At 34.7% G+C, this 25889-nt stretch overlaps 1 protein-coding gene across 1 annotated transcript in view; it reads right to left on the bottom strand.

The window, feature by feature from the left end:
- LOC150102899 (tRNA (34-2'-O)-methyltransferase regulator WDR6) overlaps positions 1 to 25889 on the bottom strand; it is a 624232-nt gene that overhangs the window by 156203 nt on the left and 442140 nt on the right. Inside the window, exon 19 of the mRNA XM_090398196.1 lies at positions 12159 to 12338. Within this exon, the coding sequence (XP_090254322.1) occupies positions 12159 to 12338 (180 nt within the window). The remainder of the gene's footprint in view (positions 1 to 12158; positions 12339 to 25889) is intronic.

The following is a 25889-nucleotide window of genomic DNA, read 5'->3' as shown; positions in this document are numbered from 1 at the left end:
ATGACAAACATTAAGTTACTTACAAACTAACAGGAAATTAGATCAGAATTCTATATACTTAATTTTATAGATATATTCATAAGTTTAAAGAAGCCACTGAAATTAGAATGATGTTCCTACTATAATAAAAATCAGGGTATTATCCTAAACCAGCTTTGGTCAGTTTATGAAAACAATCAGAAAATACACAAAACAGGTTCAGATGGTGATTCCTCAAAACCACTCAATGAGTGGTTTTGAGGAATCACCATCTGAACTTGAGGAATCACAATTGAGAAAATTCAATGAGAAAAACAGGATGACCTGAAAGTAACCTTCAAAACTATGAAGAAAATGTCAGATGAACAAGGTGTTCAAGAGATATACACATGAAAGAGCATGTCAAGGAAGTTGAGAAAGACAGTTTTCTCAGTGTACCACACTGAGAAAACTGTACTCCAGGAAACTGATGAAGCCAGGGATTTAGGATGTAGTAGCAAATAGAGAGTTGAAGTTTCGAGGCATATTGCTAAAAAGTAACCAGGGTAACTCACAGGACTACTTGGTTACTGAAGAATATACTAACAAGTAGAGATAAGGAAATTATCATTCCTCTTTATAAAGCCTTAATACAAAATCATCTGTATTACTGTAAACAGATCTGGTCACCTGGGTTTCTTGGAGATGAGGAAGTGGTGAGGAAAGGGATGGAAATTGAAGTTCTGTAATGAATGTCATGGATTTGTTGTGGAGAGGGATTATAGAGTAGTATTCTTTTTGCTATTTTTTTAGGATATCCATTGCTGATCAATAGTTGGAGAATAGAATGTAATTCTTCTGTTAATGTTCCTTCATCCCTTATAATAGAGATCGCCCTCTTTTTTCAGCATATGTACGATGCCCAATTTTTTGTGAAATATGGTGTAACGAGGAGATATGTAGATAATGACCTGTGTGGGTCAGCTTATGGTGCACACTAAGAAAAATGCCTTTATTTGTTTGTTTCATAATTAAAATGTCTAGAAAGGGAATTATCCTTCATTCTCAAGTTCTAAGGTGAATTTGATTTTATGGTGGAAGGAGTTATAGATGCCAGAAAATCATAACTCAGCTACACTGTGTTTCCACATTATGAATATGTCGTCTATATATCTTCACCAAATTGATAGTTTACGATTTGTAGATAATAAGACATCATTTTCGAACTTTTCCATGAATAAATCCACACGAGGAGGAGACAGATGGCTTCCCACTGCAGGGCCTGAAAGTTGTTTGTAGGTTTTTTCCATTCCATTGGAAAAAATTTAATTTTAGACAGTGTTTATAGAGTAGAGAGATGTCTTGAGGGAACAAATAGTTTCCATATTTCAAATCAGCAGGAAAGATCAAAAATTCTCACTGTACAATGCCAAGTGACCATCTTATTTTTATTGATCAGTTTTAATTTGATGAATAACTATATTCCTGATAAAGTATACTAATGAGTGTAAAAAATCAGTAGGAAAAAAACTCGATTATATGTGGTCGTACTAGATCCACTCAACATGCTCATAATGAAGTCATTTGCTCTCAATGTAAAAAAGCAGTCATCAATATAATTTCATACCCCAATTTCTGTTGCACATATTTGAGTATTATCAGTTTATTAAGTCAGTGTTTCTCAAAGTGTGGTACGTGTACCCCCGGGGGTATGCGAAAGGTCGTTAGGGGGTACATGGCAATTTTCGGCTATGCATAATTAAAGGGGTCATTATATTTTTCAACAAACAGTGCAATTAGAGACAACCGGGATAAAACAGCACTAACTAATGAATCACATCCCCTCTCAAACAGAAACTGCTGTATAGACCAAGCAAAACCATATGATGCCGGTGGAACATATGGTTTTGCTTGACACCACCCCCGTCGTTAACATGTTAAAACTAAGATATATATATAATGAATGTGTTTCAGATATTATGGAATTCGGTTGAAGGGAATTAGCATTTCAACTCAACTGTTGAAATGCTAATTTGTCTTTGGCTCGCGCGATCTTTTGTTAATACTGCACCAATCATATGCAGTTCTTCGCTGCTCTACGTATCAAGTCTTGTAAATTACTTGTAATTTTTGCTTGAAATAATGCAAAGAAGATGATGCTATTTGGGTAGATGACTTTGACGATGCACACAAAGAAACTGTTTTCGATGCCGAAAGTAGTGATAGCAAGTAAAAGCATCTTGGTAAGTTGCACCATTTCCAGTTTTTTTCTGAAAACTTTAGTTTCCGAAAATTCCTGCACATATCTCGCAACACGATTTTTTAGCTTTAATTTTGGGAAAAAAGTTAGAGTTACATTCGAGTAAATACAGTATTTTTTTTTTAGCTTTCAAATTCCTATAAATGGATTATTGGTTAAAGATTGGATTTATAAAACCCCCAAAAGAGACCAATATATAAGAAGCTGTAAGCAACAAGAAAACATTGATATTGCATCTGGATCAAATGAAATTGATGGGTGTGTCGCCTGACATCTCTAGAGAACCAAAATTTAAAAATAAATCATATTTTTTGTTTACATGAACATATAAATTCAAATAAAATAGATATTTAATTTTAATTAATATTTTAAATGGATTTATTAATTGTAATTAATTAATTAGGGGGTACTTGATAATAATGAAAATTTAAGAAGGGGTACGCGGATATCTGAGGTTTGAGAAACACTGCATTAAGTGATAACTAATTTGTTTGTTTTCTCATTATATGTTTATTTTCTATTTATGCAAAATATTTTTTTCTGATAAGGATCGAAATTGGAATTACCATCTAAGGACAAGAAATTCTTAGATTAAATATGAGGTAATTCTTAAAAATTAGTAAATACAGTTTCCATATTTCAAATCAGCAGGAAAGGTCAAAAATTCTCACTGCATAATGCCAAGTGATCATCTTATAAGACATCAGACAAAAAAAGGAAATATAGTTACACAGTCTCTGTCTTCCAGTCATCAATTTAAGAAGGAGTAAGATTGGTAATTTGGAATAACAAGTTGTTTCGAGAAAAGTATTCAATGTTTAGAAAAATTATAAAAAATACTTCAATGTTTAAAAGCAAAATTAAAAATATTTTTAAGAGTATTATTTTCTTGTTATAATCAACAAACCGACATAAAGGAACATTATTAATAGTTTAACAACTACATTTTCTGTAGCCAGTCTAAGCATACATTTCAAATTTCTACATTAATTATCATCATCTTGCATATCAAGGATTTAGGCCTAGACTGGCCTGTTCTGGCTTTAGACGTCATCGTTGAATCTTTTAAGAGGACGTCCTGGTTTTCTTTCAGGTAATCTTTCTATTTTCATTCTTTGAACGTGTTCCATCCATTTATGTTTATATTTTTTAATTTTTTCTATTACTGATTCTTGATTCTAATAGCAAGGCTTATACGTTGGTCATACGTAACTGGTAATTAGTTTACAGAATTAACAATGCATATAAAATATATTAATTAAAGGTAACTTTAATGAATAACTTCTATATTTCGGCAACTTCACGTTGCCATCTTCAGGAACATAAAGATATGGTATGTGCACGCAGGCACTAACAAAAGCAAATGAGGATTTTTCTTTGTTTGGTTTGGTAAATCCACTTTTACAACATTTAACAGTCTGCACCATCACATATGACACAAACTGAGTAAGATTCTAAATAGTTTTCCATCATACCCTACCATACCAATGAAAGATTCTTGGTTTAATTCTTTCATAATTTCTTCGTTTCTTTTGTGATCAAATAGAGTATACTTTGCAGTTTTTCTCATAAACTTCATTTCTGCTGTTATTAATCTTTGTTTGTCTTTTTATTTTATTGTCCAGATTTCACTTCCATACAATAAGACTGGTAGGGCTAATGTATTGTATACTTTTAGTTGGTTTTTTTTTGAACTAGGTTTGGTTTAAATATACAGTTAATTACACCTGTTATTTTTAAATATTTTGCAATTTTTAGGTTTATATCTTTTTTATTTTCATATGTGATCACATCCGAGGTAGTTAAATGAATATTTCTACATAAATTTTTCTTTAAAAAGGTGGAGAGTTGTTGGAATTAAAGCTACTGCCATAGCTTGAAACATAACAGTGGCATAGGAAGGAACATTAACAAGGGAAGTGGCAGAATGCACAAACGAATTAGCAATGTCTCTGGCTTGGTTATTCATCATGAGTCTCAACACATGTACTTTTGCTAATGAATGAAAGGAGAACAATATAATTCCATTATACAAGGACTGAACTAGGAAAAACCCAAACTTATTACTAACTAATTAGTATTTCTATGGTCATTAGGATATCAGAGAGGCTATTAGGATCCATCTACTGGATGCACATTGCTGTTAGAGTAGGGCATACTTTAGCAATTTGTACAAATTGTATGAGAGAGCGAGTGACTGCAGCCTTGGATATGGAGAATAGAATTTTGAATGTTGCCAAGGCATTGAACAAGATTCAAGAGTGGAAGTTATTATACATACACAAATGGATGAGTATGCAAAATATTATTATTATTATTTTCACATAATTGATACACAGTCAAAACAAGATGTCATTTAAACAACAATTTGACTGATGATACAGACCAATTCAGATTCTACCCAAGAATCTAAGAATAGTCTGTCAGGTCGTGTCGTAAAATATGGACTGTTCCAAGTAATGCTGTTTTTTGTAATCATATGGGGTCACTTTGTTGATGTTTAATTGCTGCAAATAGTTGGATAGCTTCTTTGAACTTTAACCAAGTGCACCGATAACTATTGGGATGACTTTGGTGTGTTTAAGCCACACCTGGCCAACTTCGATTGCCAGATCTCAATATTTAGTAATGATTTCCAGTTCTTTGTTGTTATCACTGGGTACTGAGATATCAATAATCCAAACCTGTCGATGTTTGATAATTGTGAAATCAGGTCTATTGCGTTCCAAATGCCGATCAGTTTTATTCTAAAGTCCCAGAGAATTTTTGCTGTTTCATTTTCCAATACTGTCTCTATTTTATGCTGCCACCAGTTATCAGAAGTGGGAAATCCATATTTTTTGCATACATGAAAAATGAATTATTTTGGCCACTTGATCATGGAGGTATTTATAATCAATTTAAGCTATCTTACTGCAGACACTGATTAGATGTTCTACAGTCTCATTTTTCTGATAGCACAATCTGAATTTTTGCTGTTATTATTGATGTTCCAATTCCCCCCCCCCCCATTGTATTAGTTTACAATGATGGATCTTGAGCTGCTAGAATAAATCCTTCTATTATTATTATTATTATAGTATGGGTACCTCCACGGAGTCGGAAGACTCATCATGGGAGAACCAAACTATCCACACAATCTATCATACCTATGAACCCATTAATAGATATAGCACTCACAACTGACCCCCAGCAATCCATTCCACTCATTCACAACTTCCAAGCAAAAAAGCAAGTCATGACACCCCTACTAACCACACCTTTATTCAACTTCCAACGATGGAAGTTGAATAAAGATGTTCTGGCCCCTTTGGCCAAGTGCTCAAGCATTTCCCCTACATGAATCCTTTTTTTAAAACCTTTTAAGTAACTTAAATGTTTTTATCATATCCCCTCTTTTTTGTCTATCAACCAACTTCTGCAATCAACACATCCTCAAATCTATCCTTATAGGGAACAGTCCACTCACCATCTTGGTCACTCGCCACTGAATCCTCTCCACCATTTCCTGATCTCCAAGAAACCCAGGGTACCAGACTTGAGCACAGTAATCCAGATGCGGACAAATCAAGGCCTTATAAAGAGGAATAACAACTTCCATATCTCTACAAGTAATCTTATGGGCTACCTTAGCAATATGTCCTCTAAACTTATCTCTCTGTTTACCACCACCTGTAAATCTCTAGCTTCAACTATTTCCTGGAATATAGTTCCATCAATGGTACAGAGCTAATAACTTATTTATCCCAAAATGCATAACTTTACATTTCTCCACATTAAACTGCAACCCATTATCTTTTGCCCATACTGACAGCTCATTTAAATTATCCTCCACCTAATTTTGCATATCCATAAACAAATGAATATTTTCTTTACGGTTATTCCTATATCATTTATGTACAAATTAAACAGCAGTGGTGCCAGCACTGAACATTACATACCACTAGCTTTCAGCTTTAGTATGAATTCTGCTACTATGTATATAACTTCCTGTTATCTGTACAGCAGCCACCCTCTAATCCTCATAACCCATGCTATATCCATCTTCATTTGTTCTAATTTGCATAACAGAGATCTATGCAGTATTCTGTCAAGTGCCTTTGTGAAATCCAGCAGAATCATTGTGTAGCCATTTCCTTTATCCAACTCTGCTGTTACTATATTATAAAAAGTTAGTAAATTACTAAGGCATTACCGACCCTTCACAAAGCCATGTTGCCTCTCATTCAGTATCATAATTTTATCCATCCATTCTTGAATTCTCTTTTTGACCAATTTTTCCAGTACTTTTACCTCCATGCCTGAGACAGTGATTAATTTATAATTTGTTACTGCAGTCTTAGAACCTCCCTTATGCAAGAGAATTATTTTGCGCTCTTTCCACTCCGTTGGAACTCTACCAGAGCTGAGACTTAAATTAAAGACCCTAGTCAGAGGCAATGCCAGTTCCCTTGCACATTCTCGCAAAGCCCGAGCTGATATTCCATCTAATTCCACAGATGTATTTACATTGAGATTCTACAATATCCTAAGAAACTCCTCATCCATCTCTGTTCTCACATTAATATCTGTCACATATGTTAAAGCAGTAACCTCACTAGGATGATATACTCTTGCAAAGTGGTCACTCAGTAACACAATTGTTTTATCCGCTTCTGTCTCCTCATGATCACTATTAGGGTTACTCTTCAATAATCATTCTCCCTCTTACTTGTCACATAACGAAAGAACTTTTTGGGATTTCCTTTGGCCTGCCTGCTCAGCTAGATTCTTCTCATAATTTGATTTGCCTTACTTGCTATGCTGGTCACTTTTCTTGCCTGAGCCTTATACTGTTCAACAGTTTGCTGTCACATTTCTCCTTATACACCCTCCACAGTTTTCTTTTTCTTCAGCTCATGCTTATTGATATTACTCATCCATCTAATCCCTACCTGATTACTCCCCCTTATATTAGGTACACAATTTAATATCGTTTCCTCTAAATGCCCCTTAACTATCTTCCATGCATTACTAACATCCTTATCCTGTAGTGTTTTATGCCATTGTACAGATTTAAGCTTCTTCCAAAGCATGTCATAATTACCTGCCTTGTAGTTCCACATGTACTCCTTCTTGACAGAATATTCCTCATGTTTCACAATCTCCAAAGTCAAGAATGCATGGCCACTGCTTGGTCATGGATGCCTCTTCTATGACCAGGTCCAATACTCTCACACCCCTAGTCCCTTCCATCACATGCTGCCTTCAGTAATTATCTCTTAGTTAAAAAAAAAAAAAATCATCTAACGCCTTTTTATTCCCGTATACGGGGAGTAGGCGAGGCCATTTAGCCCTATCTAACTTTTGGAGACTGAGTGGGCAGTTCAATCTCCACTGGTACCAATCAGAGATAGCTGGCCCAAGGCTATCACTAATTAAGTGGTACTCAGTGAAGAGAGACGGCTCAAATGTGCCGCCATCTCGTGGTCTCTAACCCTAACACAATATATTTAATGTCTGAAATAATGTGGGTTCTACGGTCGATTTTCTTGAGTTTACGGGACGAAAAACCCGAGTTTCCGGGAGGAAAAACCCGCTTGCCCGTGCCAGAGATCGACTAACTCAGGAACCGGTAGAAAAAAGGCTTAGAAAAATTTCCTCTAGTCGCCGACTAGACTCGAAACGAAGTCTTCCTTCGTGCGGCCAAGCGCCGTGGTGTGTAAACGCCACATCCACTGAGCTACACAGGCTCTCTTAGTAAGTATATAAATATTATCTCTTAGTAAGTATATAAATTCCATTTTCTTCTTGCCATGTGATCTTTCTTTCTTCTGGTGTATATCTTCATGGTTGAAGTCCCCCATAATAATAATCACACGACCTGTATTCATTCTAGTAATTTGCCGATGCATATCTTCTGGATCATCCATGGAATTCCCTGGCCTATAGCAACAACCAACTGTATATTTTATCTAAATGGCCTTGATCTCACACCGGACTGCTTCAAATGAACAACCACCCTCCCACCTATCTGCTATTCTTTTTGTCTGCAATTCATCTGTTATCATCAACAGAACCATTCCCCAATCCTATATTCTGTATCTTCCCTGAAAATACTAAACCTTTCATATTCTATTTCTGTAACAACATCATCTGCTGTTAGCCAAGTTTCACTAATGCCTATAACTTTTGGCAAGGTTACACTAACCAATGCCAGAAACTTCTCCTCCTTGTTCCTGATACTTCTAGCATTAGCATATAGAAAGTGCAGCATCTCTTTAAGCTCTAATCCACCTTTACTTTCTGAATTGACTACCCTATTCAATATTTTAGCTTTAGAGAACAGATTCTTGGTCATTCTCACAATCACTTGCATCATGGATGCCTTTACACAAACTCACCTGCTTCTACTATAACTGCTTGAATTTGTACTTCAGCATGCTCAACATTGTACAAATCCTTATTTGTACAATTTCCATCAAACACTGACCATAGATCCAAATATGTATGAGACATGAATAAGAAAGTGGAAGACTGGCAGGTATCAGAAAGTAACGTATATGGAAGTGCAGTCTCTTAAGAAGGAGGGGTTAACCATGGGGTACCAAAGGGTTCTTGTGGTTGGGCAATTGTTCTTTAACTGGTATATTAATGATAGTGGGGTTGGTCTTGATAGTAATATACAATTACTTGCTGATGATTGAAAGTTAGGAATGGTGATAAGGGATATTTTCAATAATTTTTTGCAGTGACCCTAACAAACAGGTGTTTTATGGATAAATGGCAATGGCATTTTGGATAGAGGATGTTGCAAGCAGAATAGTATATTAATGGTAATTTGCAAAACTATTCAGCAGCTAGAGACCAGTTGTAATGATAGACAGAGTTTAAGTTTAGGGGTCTCACTGCAATGCTGCTGATGACATGATATTGGATAATTGCAATGTTGAAGAGGTCACTAACTTAGAATAAGGAAGATGTTCTTTAGCTGTAGAAGGCTTTAATAAGACCACATGTTGTGCTCAGATATAGTCAGATATGGTCAGAGTAGATGAGAAGATAAATAAAAAGATCCAGGAGAGGGTAACCAAGATGAGATCACCTATTGGTCATATGAGACAGACTGAGGGAATGTGCTCTTCAGAGTGCAAGTAATACATGGAGGAGAGGAGACATGATAGAAACATGTAAGTTGGTAAAGGGATCTTACATTATAGAAAGAAGTGAGATTCTACAACTCATAGATATTGGAGTCATCTCTGGAAACTAAGTAAGGATGTGGTTAGGAAGAATGTGAAGTCCAGTTTCTTTTCATGGTGTACAAGTGACTGTTTTAAAAGAAAGATATGATAATATTTAGTTACTGTGTGACCAAGACGAGTGTATAACAATATGTATCAAAAACATTTTTTTTTCCTTCAGAGTATCTAAAGTAAAAACAGTCATAATTTAAAATTATGAATATTTTTACAAATTGTTTATGTTAGTACATTATTAGTTTTGGTTTCATAATACGTATTGTTGGCACTTGCGATGTGCACGTTATTGATGTTATTTTGTCAAAATGAAATGTGAAGCATTAAAAAAAAAAAAAAAAAAAATATATATATATATATATATACACACACACACTTACTGGATATGGATAGTTGTGTTACTTTCAAAAATTTTATTTTGGTTTAAAATTATTAAGCGCTGTGTTTTGTAAAGACATTCTCGTAATGCTAACAGAGACGACACGTCAGCCATTATACATAACTTCTTGCTTGCCACTTTCATGGAGTGCACATGCTTGACCTTGATACTGAATGCGCTCTCTGCACGTTCAGTATCGAGGTAACAGAACCAACAAGAGAGCGTTTGGAATCAAAGAACAGAGGATAAACAAGAGAGAGAGCTAATAGAAGTTTAAGAACGCAGGCCGGCAAAATTTTGTTCTTAGAAAATAAAGTTTTTATGTGACAGTCGGGGGCATATTAATAGAAGATTCCGAAAAAGGAATCGTAGAATTGTGAACCTTTAAAGTGGAGGAGTTAAAACTGTAAATAAGTATTGGTAAATAAAAGAAAATATTGCGATTGACATCCTATAGGAATGTTCGAGAAAACGCTGATTGAAAATTTCATCTATTTTAAGGACGCCAGATCTATCTGTTATTTCTACTGGAAAAGGAGACGGAATTTAGCAACTTAGATAAAGCAGTAGAAAAAACTTTTTTGCTGGTACAAAAATTGAACTGCATGAGGTAAGAGTACTTATACTTCGGTGAATTTAGAATATCTTACTTAAGTGTCAGGAGGAATAATGTGTGCTACATAAGGGTGATGAGAAAGGATTCTATGGAAAAAGAAAAAGAGAATCTTATATCTTCGGAAAAAGGCCTTAACAAAGAAACTAACTATGAACATTTTGTTATAGTGTAAACAAGGTGTTTAGTCTAGTAGACATGATTAAGTATATGTTAAACCAGTAATAGAATGAGTCAGAGATGTTGGAAGTTTATTTTCCACTTGGTTAGACTATAATAAATTTAGTTTAATCCTTTATCCAAATGTAAGCAAACAACGTTTGTGCTTGAAGTATCTTCAGGACTGAGGCAACTCGTAGTAAAGTTGGACAAAGCTCTTATCACTCTTTGTCTCAGTATCTCCCATAATGCAAAGCACATCTCCTTGCGGGCATGTATAATGCTATGGATTAAGGGAAGGGCTACTACCCAGACCGGTTTCAACATTTATTGAGATCTCGTCAGTGGGAGCCAGACCCAGAAGTGGTGATACTAAGGCAGAAGCAATGGAGAGGTCATATTTACTTATATGAGTTGCCAAAAGGTGTACCACCTTATTAGTAAATTACTCTGGATTTAGAGAAAGACGTTGGAAGTTTATTTTCCACTTGGTTAGACTATAATAAATTTAGTTTAATCCTTTATCCAAGTGTAAGCAAACAAAGTTTGCACCTGAAGTATCTTCACGACTGAGGCAACTAGTAGTAACGGTGGACCAAGCTCTCATCACTCCTTGTCTCAGTATCTCCCATAATGCAAAACACATCTCCTTGGTGAGTGGTTCCCACTGACGAGACCTCAATAAAGGTCGAAACCGGTCTGGGTAGTGGCCCTTCCCTTAATCCATAGCATTATACATGTCTGCAAGGAGATGTGCTTTGCATTATGGGAGATACTGAGACAAGGAGTGATGAGAGCTTGGTCCACTTATACTACAAGTTGCCTCAGTCCTGAAGATACTTCAGGCACAAACTTTGTTTAATTACACTTGGATAAAGGATTAAACTAAATTTATTATAATGAGTCAGAGAATGAGTGATCTCTAAAGTGTAAGTTTATTTTAAAAGGCCTTGGATCCAGTTAATTTTGTAGATAGTTGTGTAATTTTATTTGAAGTGTATATATTGTTTTTGTTTTATTAAATGTGTGTATTTTGTATTTGGTCTTGAGTCTGTGATTTTTCGGATTCTAAAAGAAACAGTTAATACTGCCTAATAAGAACTAAAAGTTTTGATAATAAATAGATGATAATTCTTACTAAGTTGCAATATCATTACCAATTTTCAAGTTAGTAGGATATGATAAAAATTCCTGCTACATAATATCAAATGGCCATCACAAAATTATCAGGAAAGAAGTAAATATCATGAACTTACTCCTTTTGAAAATGACTCCCACTCACTCTGAGCAGGAGGCATTAGGCAGACAGTTTGGAATAATGAATTGTTGGGAGGGGATTAATGCTTAGGTATTCAGTAATATTGCAAATAATGGATATAAAATGATTTTGATTTTTAATACTAATGTTAAGGTATGAAGTTCAAATCATCACTAAAACCAAATAATGCATATCAGAAAGTTATTTTTGGATGTATATCAATGTGTAACCTAGCATTATATATATAACTACAAAATAACAAAACAACTTCAGAATGATTTTAATTTTCTTACTATTGAATGTGAATACTTTCCACAATATTATCTGAGCTTTACCACCTGCTGTGACCAACAAATGATTATTTTTTGAATAGTCATCATCTATAAGACAACTTGATAAAGATCTAATGCTGGAGATATGGCCTGCCAAAGAATGTAGTTCATTAACTAATGGAGCTTCATTATCCTTTTTATCTGATAACATTTAAGCAAAATGCATAAAAACGATGAACAATAAATACGTTATGTATCTTCATGCTCTCTGAATTAATCATCAGAGTAAAAATAAAAAAATAAATAAAACATACATCAAGAGGAAGCATCTATATCTCAATATCAAATTTATTCTTTAATATGATGCACAAAGAAATCATTAGAATCTAATTTGTCATTTCAGACCAGATGAATGAGGCATATTACAGAAACTGTAAAAGATTCCTTTGCTATCATTTATAATTATCACAATAAAACAGTTACACATGCAGCTATTTTATTGCAATAATTATAAATGATACAAATGCAAAGCTTGAGATTCTTATAAAGTCCCTTTTTTTTTTTTTTCTTAAACAAGGAAAATACTTACACATATCCTTTGCCACCCCATTTACAATGGCAGGGGACATTCAGAATGGTAATTCTGCAGCCCTGAACTGCAGTCACAACACAAGCATACAACATGTGTTTATAAATATACTGAGTTCATCAGAACCAATAAATAATTATCTTTATGCATATTTAAAAGAAATAACAGTTTCAGATAATGATTTTTCATAATGAGATTTAGCTTTAAATTAGGACAATGAAGCATATCTGCCCTAGATGGAAGAAATATCCACTATGCCTCTAGGTGATAGTACCCTTAATAACTTTCTTTGGAAAAGATGTTCATATTTAAAACTGCTTCTATTAGAAAGGAATCATGCTAACAGTCTCAACAACATATGCTGCTTTTCCAAAGAAAGTTTATGGACTTTACATTACTAAGTCCTTTATCAAATCATTGTTAGTCTCATATCTTTTGCACTATAATAGTACCAAATGAGCTTGTCAAATCTAAACACCTGTTCTGAAATGAATAACTGAAATAACCCTTGACACAGAGAGGACCTTCTTCATCTCCCCAGCCCATCCACACCCTATTCAAATCCTCAAACACTACCCAAACCTTGGTTCTATAACATATGCATATCAAAGCAGAGGGGGGGGGGAAGGCTATTTTTCAATTCAGAAACCAGCAACTTTGCATTCAGATGACAATACTGAAAAAAAAAAAAATCTGACTCTGACAGGACAAAATGCAAACTTTCACCTTCTGAAATAGCAGTCTGGCCTTCTTGTCGCTCACCAAGGCTAATGAGCACCATCTATGTCCTTCTACCTTTCTGATATCCATATGGCACAGCTGCAATATTCCTCAAAGATATGACTGACTGCTCAGCAGGACCTCTCTATGCCAATCATTCTAGAGACAACCAAGGCCAATTGAACCATATCAAAAATAGTCCATAAGATGTCTTGTCTGAATTATTTGCGTGCTTGCGGAATTGACAACGTACATAAGAATATAAATTAAATTACACTTTAATAAATATTTCCAATATTTTGGCAACGTCACATTGCAATCTTCAAAAGGAACTTACAAAGAAGGCATGTGCACATAGGCACTACAACACAGTAACTCACCAAAGCGAATAAGGGAAATGCAACTGTAGTACTTAACCAAAAGGACTACACAGGTAAGCTTAATGCTCTTCTATTAGATTGGGCTACTCACCTCCCTATCAAATACAATCCCACCAACTCACAAATCAGAAAACTTCACAGGCTCCTTAAGAAAGTCACTTCTTGGCCTGTAGAAGTTACTAACAGATTAAAACCGTTTAACTCTATACCCCCCCCCCCCATATTTATGGACTCCCAAAAATTCATAAAGAAAATGTGCCATTATGTCCCATAGTGGATGGCACTGATTCCCCCACATACAAATTAGCTAAACATTTGGCCACAGCACTGACACACTATACTGGCAACACACCATCACACAAAAAACTCAGCCCACTTCAAAGCCAGCATAGAAAACCTTACACTCCAACATACTGACATAATGGTCAGCTTTGACGTCTCCTCCTTATTCACAAATGTCCCACTCAAGGAAACTTTAAAGCTAATCCAAGCTAAATTTTCTCCCGATATCTCAGCCCTATTTCAGTTCACAATGAACTCAGGCTATTTTGTTTGGCAGGGAAAATTCTACAAACAAATAGAGGGGACAGCCATGGGTTCACCACTCTCCCAACTCTTGGGTAATTTCTTTATGGAGACCTTCGAAGAAAAAGCATTAGCCTCTGCCCCACAAAAATCAACCATATGGCTTCGCTACATTGATGATGTGTTCGCTATTTGGCCACATGGCTCTGATACACTCCTCTCTTTCTTAACACACTTAAACAACCAACACCCCAGAATCAAGTTCACTCTGGAAAAAGAGGAAAACAACAGCCTCCTTTTCCTAGACACACAAGTCACCCGCCAGCCTGATGGAACCTTGGTTTTCTCAGTTTATAGAAAACCCTACCATACAGGCAGGTACATTCACCAACAATCCTACCCTCCCCCCTCACAGCAATATGGAGTGGTGAAAACATTATACAATAGGGCTAAACTAATCTGTTCTAATGACAAGGCCCTAAACACTGAACTAAATCACATCCTCAACACTTTCTCAGTCAATGGCTACCCCCCCCCCAAAAAAGTCCAAAAAATATTGAAACCAACAAACCACAACCCCCCTCCCCCCTTCGCAACAAGGATTACTCTAATTCCGAGGCAGCTCGGAAAAAATTACCAAGATCTTAAAAAAACATGACTTGACCTCCTGTTACAGACCATACAAAAAATTGGCATCCCTTATCCGCTCCACTAAAGACCAACCACTTCCCCTAGACCTACCTGGTGTATACCAGGTCCCTTGCAACTGTAAACTATCTTACTTTGGCCAAACAGGCAGGACAGTGAATATCATAATTTCGGAACACAAGGACTACATCCAGTTTCACAAGTACGGCCATTCTGGTCTTGCAGACCATGCTCTGGATACAAGCCATAGAATACAGTGGAAGAAAGCTACAGTAACACACCGTAGCAAGTTCAAATTCGAAAGACTATTCATGGAATCAGCCTCAGCCCTAAGAAACTCTCCAAACCTCAACAAATTTGGCTGCATGAGAATGCCCCAAATTCGGGAGGCATACATCAGCAGACCTTCAGTCCAATGGCCAAGAACACCTACATAGCCGGCTAGGGGGCACCATCAGGACTTTTAGGAGAACAATAGCTTCATTCTCAGTTACTGTGTTGTAGTGCCTACGTGCACGTGCCTTTTTTGTAAGTTCCTTTTGAAGATGGCAACGTGACGTTGCCGAAATATCAGAAATATTTATTAAAGTGTAATTTAATTTATATTCTTATGTATGTTGTCAATTCCTTAAGTGATTTAGTAATGCATAACCAATGTATAAGCTTGTCTACGAGAATTCATAAAGAACAGTTTCTTCAGATTTTGCTGCTGTCTCCAAGATTTGTTCTTTTTTCTTTCACAAGACTTTTTACATTCTCCCTAATGACATTCATATATTTGATTATTCTACAGTTTACAGCTGAAGGCTGTTTCTTTGATTATTTTCAAAATTTTGTATCCATTTTTTTCATTTCAATGGGATATTCATTTTTTATCTGGCTTAACACTAGGAGGTAGTAACTATTTCAAATCACTGTAAACTTTTTTTATCATGAACCATCTTCCCTCCCCACCATTACTGGTATTAAAATCAATGATATAAATGAATTTGAACTGTATTAAAAGTGAAAATATAAGAAAGGATCTTGCTGTTATAAATCTTCTTCATGTCTAAGCAAAATTACTCTAATGTAATGTAATCACTTAAACAGAAGGATAGATAATGGATTAGTGAAACTAATGTTAGAAACAAAAAAATGTGGGAAAAAGACCATGACATACGTGGGATGATGCACTAACCCAAGGGTCGGCAAACTGTGGCTCACAAGCCACATGCAGCTCTTTTGGTACGTACATGTGAATAAAATCCTTTAAAAATTTTATAAATGAAACTATTTATAGTTTCATTTATAAAATTAGTTTTATAGGTCTCGCAACCTATTAGTTTTATAGGTCTTGCAAAACTTCGTGGCACTAAGATGTGCGATGTCAGGGAGGGGGGTATACAGAGGGAGTGGAGGGGATGGTTGAGCACATGGTAGGCAGGGCAGCCAAACAAAGTGACTAATTAGGATTAGGTTTTAGGGTGCCTCGACATCTGAGGTCATTTGTAGAGCAACAAAGTGACTAATAAGTTAGCGCACGGGCGTCCTCTACTGGGCAAGGCAATGTTGGAAATGGCAAAATGTGAAAGCGGAGTCCGTGTCGCTTTGCTGTTTCTGCAACTTAGTATTCTCTTTTGGCTGGGTGCATCCAGAAACTACATTAAGGTGATAAAGGCAACCTGGCAATTATTATTATAAAGGCAATTATTTTAAATAAATATATATATATATATATATTGGTTTTATTATATTTAGATACATTGACAGTCGCGATTTACCACGGCATGTTTAATTTCACATGCAACTGTTACAATAAAATGTGTTACTGGTGAGATTTATTTTTATTATATTTTTGAATTATTGTCATTTATTATTTTGAATAATCACTTAGTTATTTTTATTTTCTTTTTATATTTTTATATATTGTTTAGGGTGCTTTTCAACATGGCTATGAAGAAAAAACTAAGAAAAACAAGATGAGCATCATGACTTTAAAACTGAATGGACTGAATCTTCTGTCATATGCCACATTTGCCAGAAAATATCCTGTCGTTACACGAGAAAGAGAGCAGTTGAAGAACTTCAGAAAAATGTTGAAAAATCAAGTTCTGTATTTAATTATTGGAGAGAGTCTGCGAATGATGTTAATATTGCAAGCTTTGTAGTGAGTCAGGAGATCGCTAAGAGAGGAAAACCATTCACAGATGGTGAATACATAAAATGTTGCTTTGTTAATGCATCTGAAGAACTTTTTCAGGATTTCAAAAGCAAAGCAGAGATTTTAAATAAAATTAAAAACATACCATTATCTGCCAAAAACAGTAGCAGATAGGGCTGCTAATAGGGCCTCAAATGTGACCAACCAACAAATCGAAGATGTTAAATTAGCTTCAGTTTTATCAATTGCGGTAGATGAGTCTTGCAACATCAAGGACACAGCCCAAGTTTCCCTTTTTGTGCAATATGTATCATCTGAGGGTCCGAGAGAAGAACTTCTGGGATTATTGCCACTCAAGGGCCAAACACGTGAAGAGGATATAGTAAATGTCATCCTTGAATGCATGGAAAAAAATCATACCCCTCTCAATAAAATTGTATCAATTGCAACCGATGGTGCAAAAAGTATGATGGCAGCGAAAAAGGGTTTTGTTTCAATTTTAAAAGGAAAAATTAATCATGAAGTGATTACTTTCTATTTTATACTCCACCAGGAAGCACTTTGTGCACAAACATTTGCAGAAAAAATTGGTAAAATTATGGAATTGGTAATTAAGATTACCAACACCATTATAGCAAGGAGACTTAACCATCGATAATTTAAAGAGTTGCTAAGTGAAATGGAGAGCGAGTATTCAGATCTTCTCAAGTACAACAGGGTTCGATGGCTTTTCAGAGGCGACATGTTAAAGTGTTTTGCATCTTGCATAAATGAAATCAAACTATTCCTCGACAACAAGGATGTTTAATATACAGAATTAACAGAGGATCAGTGGTTGCAAAAACTATACTTTACATCACAATTGAATCAGCTCAATCGTAAATTACAAGGCAAGGGAAATACTGCTTTTTCAATGCTAGAGGAAGTTATTTCATTTGAAAAGAAATTGATTCTGTTCACTGAAGATTTAGAGAAGGGAACTTTAGTTCATTTCCCAAACTTGTCTTAATATCGCCGAGAAAACAATGCCCTCATTAACAAAGATTATTTCAAGACAGCAGTTTTAAACATGAGAGAATCTTTTCTTCAAAGGTTTCAGGAATTCAGAAATAATAAAGCGACTCTAGCTTTTATTACAAATCCTCCTAATGCCAATATGAAGGAATTAAATTTTTCTCCGTTTGATATTGACATGACTAATTTTGAAATACAATAGCTGGACTTGACAAGCAAAGACTTATGGAGCTCCAAATATGTACGTCTTTGTACTGAAATAGAAGAACTGGAAAAAGAAAAATACAGTCTGATTTCACAGCACAAGCAGACTACTATAAAAGAACTACAGAAGGCAGACTGAATGATTTTCAATACTTGGAATAGTCTTCCGGACTCATATCATTGAGTTGAAAAAATTTGCATTTGGTGTTCTCAGTATCTTTGGGTCTACATATTCATGTGAGCAATCGTTTTCTAACATGAATTTCATTAAATGTAAATTGAGTAGCCAAATGACTGATGCCAATTTGGAATCATGCCTTAAATTAAAAACGACTAGTTACAAACCGGACATTCAGAAACTCTGTAAGGAAATACAAGCTCATTGCTCACACTGATTAAAACCAACGAGAACAATTTTTTGTGTGATTTTTTCTTCATTTAATAAAGATATAATTAATATCCCTGGGGGAGACCTGACTCCTACCAGGTGCATCCCTCGGGTGGCGGATGAAGGAAACCCCAATGGGTTGCTCTGAATAAAGAATAAGGAGTCGTGACCAAAGGATGCAGCAGAGGAGTGGCAAGCCGGCTGCATTATTCTGCCATTCAACCCTATAAATCAGGAGTCTCCACTGTGTCAAGAGAATATTACTGTGTCCAAGGAAATCGATGCGACTGATCCTAGATCATAGGGAGCAGCCGAGAAGTTTAGTATGTGGTCAGACAATAGAGTTTCGCATCTCTTAACCTTAAATATAAGGGCACTGTTAAAACCTGGGAAAATAAATCTGATGGAAAAAGAACTTGCTAGGATTACATGGGACATTGTAGGCTGGGCTGAAACCCATTGGACAGGAGAAGGAGTTATAAACCTAAATTCAGGAAAACAATTCTACTCGGGCAGAGAGGGCAATATACATAGAGAAGGAGTCACCATTTTAGTGAACAATAGGCTACAAAATGCAGTCATGGCCATAGAACCACATGGCCCAAGAATGATCACTATTAGATTAAAAGGTAAACAAAAAATGTTCACTTTACAATAATTCAAATCTACGCCCCTGACCAGTCACATGAAGATGAAGAAATTGATACTTTCTATGATAAGTTGCAAGATCTAATAGACAAGACCAATAAGAAAGATATATTAATAGTGATGGGTGATTTTAATGCAAAAATTGGGAAGTTTACCCCAGGCATGGAGGATGTGATGGGCAGATTCAGAGTTGATAACAGAAATGAAAGAGGAGAAAGAATATTAGAATTTTGTAAAGCAAATAATCTATTTATCTGTAATACCCTGTTTTTCCATAGACCTTCCCACAAATATACATGGACCTCACCAGATGGCACAATAAAGAACTGTATTGATTACATTCTAATCAAATGCAATTGGAAATCATCAGTGCAAAATGTTAGAACTTTAAAAACTCCAGACTTTGACACTGACCATGAACTGCTTGCAGCAAAAATTAAACTAAAATTCAGGTATATCGTAAATCACGAGCTTCGATCAACAAAGTGAACCTGTCAAAACTGAAAGAGAAATCTATGCAAGTTAACTATCAGACACTCATTTCCTATTAGTGTCTGATAGTTATCTTGCATAGATTTTTATAATATATTTCTATATTATCCTAGAAAATTTTCCTAGGATAATATAGAAAATACATGGAATCAAGGTAAAAAAATTGTTACAAGTACTGCAAGAAACATACTTGGTACAACATCAAGACCAAATCATGAATGGATAACCCCTGAAATTCTAAATACTTTAGAAGAAAAAAGAACAGCAAAGCATATATTAAATATAAAACATACAGAAGAAGATAAACAACATTATAAGAATCATAAAAACAAAATTGATAAAATGTGCACATCTGCCAAAAATAACTGGTTGGAGGAAAAAGCAAAACTCTGCGAAGCTAATAAAAGAAATGATAATAAAACGGTATACAAAATTATCAAAGATAAACCATTAACAATGAAAGATAAAAACAATCTAGAAACTGGGTCAATACAAAATATTAAAATAATTTGGAAGGACTACTATCAAACATTATTTCAAAAAGAACAGGAGGAAGAAAGAATAACAGAAAAGATGATATATGAAAAGGCATCACCCATAACTTCAGCAGAAATTATAAATGCAATAAACCAAATGAAACTTTCAAAAGCTACGGGTAAAGATGAAATATCTATAGAACTATGGAAATATGGTGGCAAGGAAGCTATTCATTTCCTAATGAAATTATTTAATCAAATTCTTTATACTGGAGTAATCCCAACTGGCTGGAAAAAAGGAATCATTGTACCAATTCACAAAAAAGGAGACAAAAGAATATGTGAAAATTATAGATCCATAACACTCTTAAGTCATAGTTATAAACTATTCATTCGAATTATACAAAAGAGAACACAGGTGCTTACAGAAAAAATCATAGAGGAAAACCAAGCAGGATTCAGGCCACATAGATCCACTATAGACCATATCTTCACCATTAATAATATAGCAGAAAAATATTGGGAATACAACCTGCCTATATACTGTTGTTTTATAGATTTTAAGCAAGCCTTTGATTCAGTTAATAGAAACAAATTGATCACTATCCTAAAAAACATAAAAATGGATTCAGATATTTTAACATTTATTACAAATTATTATGGAGACACCAAAGCTTTTGTTAAAATTAACAACATTAAAACCGAGAATTTCAGAGTCGAGAAAGGTGTAATGCAGGGATGCCCTCTCTCACCTCAACTCTATATCATCTTCCTAGAAGAAGTCTGTAAAACCATAGCCGATGAACCAGGTGTAAAAATCAATGGTACCAACATTAATCACATAAAATACGCAGATGATATCATTATTTTAGCAGATTCTAAACCACAGCTAGAAAAAAACTATTAATATTTTAAATGAATCTTGTAAAACTTATGGTATGAAAATAAATCTTCATAAAACAAAAATAATGAAGATAGGTAGAGAAGAAGAAAATATTTCTATAAATCTTGAAAATTATCTGCTGGAACAAGTTAACAAATATGTTTATCTTGGCAATCTTATATCTAGTAACCTCAACAATATGGAAACAGTAAAACACAGGCTAAACCTAGGTTGAACCAACATGAATAAACTAAACAAAATATGGAAAAATAAAAAAATCCCAACGAGTCTAAAATTAAAATTATATAAAACAATTATTATTCCAACGGCTACTTATGCTTCAGAAGTTTAAAGATTAACTCAACAACCAATCACGAAACTTCAAGCATTTGAAATGAAATGCCTCAGAAAAATTAATAACACCCACTGGATGGAACACAAGACTAATGATCAAGTCAGAACAGATTTAAACTTCCCAGATAACATAATAGACGCAATCTAAATTATACATTTTTGGTCGTTTAATAATAGAAATACAATTTTATTAATACAGACCAGTATTTTACAATAAAAACATTTATTCAAACCTACCAGTTTCACCAGCAAACTGTCTGGCTTTTTCAAGGCATTACAGAGATATGAAAGTTAGTAAATTCATACATCATTTCTGCACGTCTAACCACACGATAGATTGGCAAAACAGCTCCATGCCATATATCGATGACGACTACAGGAATCGTGTATTTAAGGAAGCCACAATAGTACTAATAACCGGCGGAAACCTCAACAGAAATCAGGGTGTAATTCTAAACAGTTCGTGGAAAAACTTGATCCTCTCTCTCAATCAATCTGAACTACAGCTAGCCAGTAATCACATTACAAGTCTACAACAAACATGCATGTGTGATAATGAATAAGAACAATAAGTCATCTCTGTCACACGAAACGTGTAACCATAGATACTAGTTTGGTTTACAAAGTTTTTTATGTTCCTTTTAATTTGCATTTACTAACTTTCATATCTCCGTAATGCCTTGAAAAAGCCAGACAGTTTGCTAGTGAAACTGGTAGGTTTGAATAAATGTTTTTATTGTAAAATACTGGTCTGTATTAATAAAATTATTTCAATAGACACAATCATTAAGCATCAACTGAGATGGTTTGGTCATATTCAGAGAATGGCCCCTCATAGACTCCCACATTTAGCTCTGAATGGATATATAGGAAGAAAAAGACCTAGAGGCAGACCAAGAAGTACTTGGATAAAGTTGCTGAAAGAGCATTCCCATCTACGCAGCTATAGAGTCATTAGTGAGATGGCTAAAGATGGCGATAAGTGGAGAACCTTTCTTCTTAGTGGACTCAACCCATTATCAAGTGGATGAGATGAGATGATAATTAATATTATAACTTGTTATATATTACTATAAATTTACTATAATATTACTTTAAATTTTTCTTATTTACAAAAATATATTTATGCGTCTCGAATGATTTTTAAATTGTTGTGAGGGACGGACAGGTTTGGCTCTTCCATCTCAAAAGTTTGCTGACCCCCCTGCACTAACCTAAAAGAGTGTTTTAAAAGACTAAAATGTGAGAGGATCTTTGATTTGGAGACTCAACAAACAATACACAAAATTGGAAGAAAGTTGGAAACTAGTCATGAAATCTTAACTGCAGTGGTGAGTCATCATATCTGGTTTATCTCCTTCTGGCTAACAACCACAGCTTGGCAATGATGGTAATAAAATAAGCAAGGCTGTGCTGGGTGCCAGTCAAAAAAATTCTGATGGAATAAGAAAGAATTTAGCCAAAGAATCAATGAAATAGTGTACAGGGTAGTGTTCAAACTCTTATTGAAAAATAAATCAATCAAAATCTGGAGACAAGAGATATCAGAATTCTAAGTAAAATTAGGAGAGTGAAAAGATGGTGTTGATTAGCTCTTCTAACTCACTCGAGAATGAGTAAGCACAGTTGATCAAAGACAGTATGATCACTTAAATAAAACAGGGAAGTAAGGTAAGCTAGACAGAAGTGCACTGAAAAACTGGCAGGAAAAAAAAGGTTGTACAGGAAAGTTTCAGTACGAGTAGAAAGGCTTATGTGTTGGTAGTTGACAATTAATTTGATGGTCTTAATTCACAACACAGAATAAAAATAAAATAATATTTATTTAACTTATTTGCTGATATTTTACTGGTGTTATATCCAGCATCTTCAAAGCACAAAAACTATGTCATAGTATACGAACAGCAACAATTTGGTAAACAGTGTGAGCAGTTTAAAAAACAATTGTAATGGAACTACTGAAGTCCTAGTTTATGCCATCTATTAATGGATAAAGAGAGAGAGAGAGAGAGAGAGAGAGAGAGAGAGAGAGAAAAAAAACAACAACGATTAATTTCATCTTATGACTGTCTCCCAGATTTTTGGTAAATTGATACAGCCATATTTGCTGAGGTTTAGAGAATGTTTTAAAACTGCTGCTGATTCGAAAAATAACACAGGCCTGCAAAATTCGAGTCATGAAAAGTTGTCTGGAAACTAATAACTGTGTCTGATTTATTTTTGACCAGTGATTTCAAATCTCTCTCACTCTTCCATTTTTCTTTATCACATAAGGATTTTTCACAAAATGGATCTCAATATTACAGTAAAACAGCTTTAAAAAGCATTATATTAAGTAAAATAACAGTATTTAAAATTTTCTGTAAAAAATTTTTGGAATGAAAGTATTGGAAAAAAAATTTTTAATTAAAGTAATTAAAGATTAATTTTTTGTACTTACTTTATATTTCACTGTCGTGTCAAATTCTTTTTCCTTCAAAGCTTCTGTTTGAACTTTTTCTGTGAAATTTTTTCCCAGGTCATATCTGTGCAACATCCAGCAATAGTCTGCCATCACGTTGACACTCCACCTGATACCTCCTTTCCATCTCCTTGATGTCTTGGTGGAATTGCTCTCCTTGCTCTTCACTGACAATTCCCATATTCTCAGGAAAGTAGTCTAAATGAGAGTTGAGAAAGTGCACTTTTAAGCTTATGGAGCATCCCAAATGCTTGAATTTCTGTAGCATGTCTTCCACAATCATTTTATAGTTGGGGTCCTTGTGAATTCCTAAAAATTTGATCACCACCTCTTTCAAAGCTTTCCACGCTTCTTTTTCAACAGTCGCCATTTTTTCTTCAAACAATTTATCCTTCATAAGTTTCCTGATGTCCGGACCGATAAAAATACCTTCTTTCATGTATCCAAGATACTAAGTAATTTTATATGAACTTGCTTTTTAATCCTATTTCCCAAGTACAAACAGACAAGTAAGTCAAGTTTGCTTAGTTTGGGAAATAGGATTAAAAACCAAGTTTATATAAAATTCCTTGGTATCTTGAATACATAATATACCCAAGTTAAAAAACTTTCTACACATACCTTCTTTCAATTTTGCTGTGGATAATCCTGAACATTTTGCACAGATATATTTAAAACACTCTCCTTCTTTCGACAAAGCCTTGACAAATTGCTTCATCAATAGCAGTTTTATGTGAAGCAGGGGTAAAAGAATGTTTTACTGAGGAACCAAAGTTTTGTGTAACACATTTTTACTTCCAGGTTCTAATGTGACTCTTTCTGGCCATTCCTTCTTGATCCAATGTTGCTCTCGATCTTGGCTGTCCCACTCGCACAAAAAGCATGGGTATTTAGTGTATCCTCTTTGTTAGGTGAATTTTTGCAACCTCTTCAAGCCATTACAAACACCACTTAAAACACAATTAAATGAATTTTAACGAATGACATAAACACTATTACATGACACTATGTAAAAACATTAAATTAAATCTTCACACTAACTTAGAAAATATGCCACCTTTCAGAAATATGATAACCGTAGTAGTCAATGACTAAAGTTCAACTAAAGAATCACACACGAAAATGTGTCTGTAACAACAGGAAAGCCATCCATTATCTCGCAAATCAGATTCAAAGTAGCCACCTGCACTTTTATCTGCATTCCTCCCTCCCTCTCCTATCTTAAGAATGAGAAGTTTCGTGGAAATTTATTTATTTACCATAAAAAAGGCACTTCAGAAAACACTTATACAACTAATTAGCTGTAAATAAAGGAGAATGAAAAAAAAAATACCAATGCAGCGAATTTAAATCCACGTACTACTAATAAAAACGATAAAATTAGAAATTGGGTAAAATTGGTGGGTGATGGAATTTTTTTACTATTTTTTCTGAACTCAGCACTTAAAAATCTATAAGAATCAATTATTACTTCTCAGACAACTTTTCCATCGCAGGCCTGTGTAATCTCTCTAACATATGTTGTGATGCACTTTTGTTTTCTTCCATTTGATCTTATGTGAAGGGGTATACAAAGCATAGTCTGCTAGTTCCGACTAGCCATAACGATAGTGCCAAATGTATTTTTTATTTTTTCCAAGGCAGATGTCAATAGTTCTTCCTGTTTGTCCATATTAAACCAGGTCACAAGTACAGGGTTTCATCCACTATTGAGTGTGAAAAAAGAAAAGACAAACCAACATATAAACCTTTCTAACCATTTAAAAATTCTTCATAGAGATATCATACACAAGGCACAGCAATTCAGTAAGAAGAAGTTAAAATTGC

This window comes from Typopeltis vanoorti, chromosome 9 (genome assembly GCF_054136105.1).
Source record: "Typopeltis vanoorti isolate ZY-2024b chromosome 9, IOZ_Tvanoo_1.0, whole genome shotgun sequence".
NCBI classification, from domain to species: domain Eukaryota; kingdom Metazoa; phylum Arthropoda; class Arachnida; order Uropygi; family Thelyphonidae; genus Typopeltis; species Typopeltis vanoorti.
This window is presented reverse-complemented; position numbering and strand designations above follow the sequence as displayed.